This window comes from Nanorana parkeri, unplaced genomic scaffold (genome assembly GCF_000935625.1).
Source record: "Nanorana parkeri isolate BGI_ZX_2015 unplaced genomic scaffold, ASM93562v1 scaffold27, whole genome shotgun sequence".
Classification (NCBI taxonomy): Eukaryota; Metazoa; Chordata; class Amphibia; order Anura; family Dicroglossidae; genus Nanorana; species Nanorana parkeri.
Window position 1 is genome coordinate 2,398,907 of NW_017306295.1, and position 5,462 is coordinate 2,404,368.

Here is a 5,462-nt window from a genome sequence, read left to right on the forward strand (position 1 = left end):
TCTCTGCACCACTCCACCAGTCATAGGCATTCTGACATCATCACGTACAATGCAGGACCAGCAGTCCTGATTGCATGTGTAGATGCCTAGGGGCTATTTACTTCCAGTATGCATCGAAGAGGACCTGTTGCCTGGGAAGCAAGAAATAAGGGCTGTATAGCTGCTTATTTCTTTACCGCTGGACAAAAACAGCATCTAACCCTTGCGTCAGCAATACTAGTTTCTAGGTTGCACCCAGCACAGATTCCCATTAAAGGCCCATTCACACCAGAAGCGCTAGGGCTACGCTGGCCGCCTTTTCCAGCATACGCCTAACACATAGACAGGGTAATATGACTTGCCTTAAGTGAGCACAATTTGCACCACTGCGTTGCGGTTGTGTGTGCTATAACAAAGTATGACATGCTGTACTTTTTTTTTCAGCACAGTATGATGTAACAAGGTACAACTGCAGTGCACCATGCTGTGTCGATAGAACCTAATGAAATGACATTTGATTCATGACATTTAAAAAAATTCTAACAAAAGTTGGCAAATTAACACTCAGCCTGTCAATGCACACCAACAGCCTTGCGTTTAGTGCTGCTTGCTGGTGTGAATGGCCCCCAAGTGTTCACTTTGCTTTGTACTATGCACATGAGCTGTAACTTCACCTGCAGTGTTTAGGGCAGGGGCGCCCACAATTTTTCGTTCGGAGATCTACTTTTCAAATGACAAGCTCAATAAGATCTACCAACGAAAAAACAGCTGCATCCGGGGGGGGGAGCATGGCGGTGCATTGAAGTCAATGGCACAGCAGCCATGTGCGATCGCCCACACCCGGAACGCAGGCACAATCACACACCACCTCCTGCCCCTGAACGCAGGAAGTCGGCTGGCTGGCATTCCAGTGCATTCTAGAGCCGCCAGCGTCCTGTCCTCCCACTGTGCTCGTGTGGCCGACGTTGCACATGGGGAGAGGTGTCCTGCCCCTTTCAGTCTGCGGCGTCTAACACATTCAGCCGGCAGCCACACGAGCACCGCGGGAGCATAGCCCTAGCTAGCTCCTTTTGCGCCCGAGGCAAGTAAAAAAATGTCCCCCTAACAGGCGTGTGACATCACCCAGCGCCTCCAGGATTTTTTTCTTTTAATTTACTATCATCCAGTTTCTGAATGGGGAGGAGCCCCTGTACAGAGTACTACTCCCCATTGAAAACTCATGAATGAACAGGAATTGATGTAAAGCACTTCCTGTTCATTCATAACTGGGCACACATAGTACTATATGTCCCCAGTTATTTACAAACACTGGAGTGATCAGCTGATCACTCCAGTGTTTGTCCTGTCCTGCACAGGCAGAGGCAGCGGGGGATCTGAGGAGAAGTGAGGGAAGCACTTCAGCCACAGGGGACGGAGCCGCTGTCACAGCAGCATGTGCGGTGAGGAGAGAGAGAGAGCCGCCGGCTGTCAGATCCAGGCCGAGTGGCTCTCTCTTTACCGCTTGGCGTGCTGCTGTGATAGCGGCTCCGTCCTCCGCCCCCACCACCGGCTGCAGCGCTTCGTTCACTTCTCCTCGGATCCCCGCTGCATACAGATGGGGAGAGCAGCGTGGATCCAGAGAAGCCCCACGGCAGGAGGACAGGATATTTTGTGATCTACCAGGGATAGCTTTGCGATCGATTCGTAGATCGCGATCGACCTAATGGGCACCCCTGGTTTAGAGTGTAGCCGACTCTGTGGGGTCAATCATTTAAATTTCCTACTGGCACAGTGTTTTAGATCAGGTAAAAGGTGATTAGCATTGTGCTACGACTAGCATAATGTAAATTAGCAAATTGATCTGACATGATCTGCATTCCTAAAAATAATCTGCACAAGTGGCTAAAACTACTGTAGAAGACTAGGGCACAGCAGAAGGGGCATGGAGATTAGATCTGTTCTAGAGGCACATACTTGGAATGCATCCTTCACAATCACCTACAGTATAGCTCTATATTAATTCCTGTACAGAATGTCTCATTTTCTAATTGTATCCAATATAGGTTTGTTGAATGAAGACAATATATAGTGTTGAAGGTGTTAGAGTAACACTTGCAATCTATAAATATTGTTTGGTGCATATTACCAAGAAAATAGAGCTTGTGACTACTAGCTGATGCTGGTCATTTGCTCTCCAGTTTCTATGTTTCTTCAAATGAAGCACTATTGTTTTGCTAATATGTAGTTTGTGCTGGAATTCAAATTGCTTTAATATAGAATAAAGAATACAGGAATCTAGCTGATAAAAGATGTACAGTAGCTTGATCAAATTACTGCAACTTACCACACTTGTCACTCAACTCCTTTTTGACCAAGTCTTTCACGTCTTCCTCCTGCAAATCAGCAAGAACAGTTAGCTTAAAAGCATGCTGAGAATTTGCTTCTAACATAGAAACAGCATGCTTTGTCTTGTTAACAGGTTGATGAAGAGACACTTATCTGCAGTCTAGAGCTCTTCCTGTCAGATCGGAAAGCTCGCACCTGGCAAGATCTAAAGAGTCTATAGTAACAACTGTAGCTGTCTAATGTAGTCAGATTGGTTAAACTATATTTTCTTGTTGGTGTGGGTTACTGCACATTCATCATCAAGTACTAGTATTTTCCTGTGATAAATATTGAATGAGTAAGGCAGACTTTGCTCTCACTATTTCCACACTTGAAAAAAATAGACAGGGGGTAGAAAAATATGGGAATATATGACCTGGGCTGCAGGACATGCTAATTAGTGATGGGCTCGGGGGTGTTCGCAGCTCCACGTACCGAGCCCGCCAAGAAGCTGACAGCGCCGCAGCGCCAATCACAGGCACTGAGACATATCCCGATCTCTGCAGCTGCGGACCGTGATAATGTCTCAGTACCTTGATTAGCGCTAACTTTTAATAAAAATAGGAGGACTTTTAGAGATGTCTATGAGAGAGCATCAGGATTTGCTGACAGGCTTATGTTGGTTTCCCCTTGAAATGCAAGTAGGCTTCAAGTTCTAATATTCTTGGTTGCTGAGACATAATTGAGCTAGCAAATGTACTTTTGGTGTCCAATCCGAGAGAGAAGGTGGAAAGGTATTTACATAGCAGTTAGTATTTTGTTCCAGCATTACCTAATAAAGCCTAAAGGGGCAAAACATGTTCCTTGCATTGTAAACACTATACAAATGTATTTTGTGCTGCAGTAACGCAAAATTAGCTTTTTTGTACGATCACAAATAAATTACTTTGTTTAGGAAAGGCAACTGATCTACTGATAAAACAGCACTTTGTGGAATAAAATAGTGATTAATAAGAAAATAAGGCTATAAATAGTTAACTGCCCATTTCACGCAAAAAAATAACAATTCTGCACCTAAGTGAGATTATTTTACCTACCAGCTGCCATGCCCAAAATAATCCAGCTAGCAACTCACAAATTGCACTCCCATTTCAATATAGCACAAATTAGATTAAATGGAAAACTTTGCTTTTTGGAATAGTCTTTCCTAACACTTACAGGGTCATTCACAAAGCTGCAGAAGGCAGTCGAGTGAATAACCGAGCCGAAGTGAACAGAGCTGAACGACGTCACACATTGGCTGAAATCAGCCTTACATTGGCTGCCTTCGGTCAGCCGAACATGCTCTGCATGTTCAGCTAAGCCGAAGTGCAGAAGGACTTCGACTCAGCCGACCCAACATCTGGATCAGCGGAGCCGAAACTCCGGCAGCTCACTCACTGCCAATCGTCCCTATTCTCATAGGGCCCGAACGGCAGTACTTTAATAGGCTCGGCTATTCTGCTCGGTACCTTCAAGCTGCCGAGCTGAATATTGAAACAGCTAAATGAATGGAACAAATATTTAAAAAAATGTAAACAAATAGTAACATTTAAAAAAATAAAGATATTTTAAAGAAAAGAAAAAATAATTGGGCGGAGCTAGCTTCCCCTTAGTGTGTTGGGCTATTATGCTCTTTAACTCTTTTTAAGGTATCTCTGTACTCAATTCAACCTCAACTTTTTATTTTATCCAAAAAAATAGGTATTATGTTGTGTTTGTGTGCACTAAAATTCCTGGAGTGTATTTTTTACTGAAAAAAAATTGATTTGTTAAACAGTAGCGCAATTCTTGTGTGACATAACAAACATTGCCATTATTCTATTTTACAGGGTCTCTGCTTTCAGAAAATATATAAATATTTTGGGGGTTGTAAATAATAGTCAGGCCTATAATGTGTATTTTAACAAGTGTGCAAGAAAAAGTAATTAAAATGTTCCAGCAGCGAAAGGGTTAAGTGTATGAGTTTAGCTACATTTTAGCTTTCAGTTTTTACCAGTGTGTACATATGGAATTTGTAGTGTATGTTTACTGCTGCCTATGACTTCTTATTAAGGGTACATTCTCATAGCATTGTAATAGAAAATCTGCGTAAAATATATACTTAATCCTTTAAGTAACACAACAGCAATAAAGGCCTAACCCAGCAATCTATGCACTTACTGAGAGTCCAGGATCTCCTTTCTCCCCTCTGAGTCCCTCAAGCCCATCTTGTCCCTGTCATTAATAGAACAGATTATATTAGATATGTAAAACAATACACCTAGGCTTTTATGAATACACTTAGAAAAATATATTCAGAATCACAAGGTATGTCTACTTGGGTAGAACAATTTGTGTAGAGTTGGTAACCACTGTGATTGCCTGCAGACTGTCTACAGGAAATAACACATAATATATATACATAAAAATTAACTGCGTCAATAAGCAAACTAACAGCTACAAGGCACTAGAATGTACACCCACTGTGAGTGTGTATATGTGAAAAATGAATAACTAAATGTGCCGAGCTCGGCACATTCAGTTATTCAGGAAATAACACATGTAACCCCTTTTAGTGAGTGTCATTTGTTAAACTGCAATACCAGGAATAAGTGGAAGCAGTAGAGAGGGTTGTATGTCAACAGGTTTAAATACCCATGGTCCTAAATGCGTACAAGTAAAATTATAAATTTCCTCTTAAAGGACAGCTGTCCTTTTATCTAAACATTTGCTAAGACACCCCCACCCCGCAACAAAACAAAACTGCACTAACTCATTCTCCCTCAGCTGCTTAATTACCTTAGTTCTAGAGCCATGGCCTCTTCCATTATACAGTATATGGTATGTTGAATGTGCAATCTAAATAATAGTTTATTTCATTTGAGTAAAATGTTTTCATTTTTTATTTCTTTCCTGCCACAAATGTAGTCATGATAAGACATCCGAATACAAAGGATTTCTGCAAAGATATCTGAATACTTTCATCCCTCTTCCTTGAGGTTTCTGGAAAAAGGCCAAAAAAGGTAACCATACTTGATGTATTTAAATCCTCCGATCTAAAATATGAGTTCTATAATAAAGACCAGGGTCCATATCGACAGTAAGACTGCCTGCATTCCGGGGGGGGGGGGGGGGTTTTCAACAAAAACACACCACAA

The 5,462-nt window shown here is 42.1% G+C and overlaps 1 protein-coding gene across 1 annotated transcript in view; it reads right to left on the bottom strand.

The window, feature by feature from the left end:
- Positions 1-5,462, bottom strand: part of LOC108795029 (collagen alpha-1(VII) chain-like) — a 204,348-nt gene that overhangs the window by 13,915 nt on the left and 184,971 nt on the right. The window contains exons 91-92 of the mRNA XM_018566199.1: positions 4,486-4,539; positions 2,303-2,351 (exon numbers count right to left, since the gene is read on the bottom strand). Of these exons, the coding sequence (XP_018421701.1) occupies positions 2,303-2,351; positions 4,486-4,539 (103 nt within the window). The remainder of the gene's footprint in view (positions 1-2,302; positions 2,352-4,485; positions 4,540-5,462) is intronic.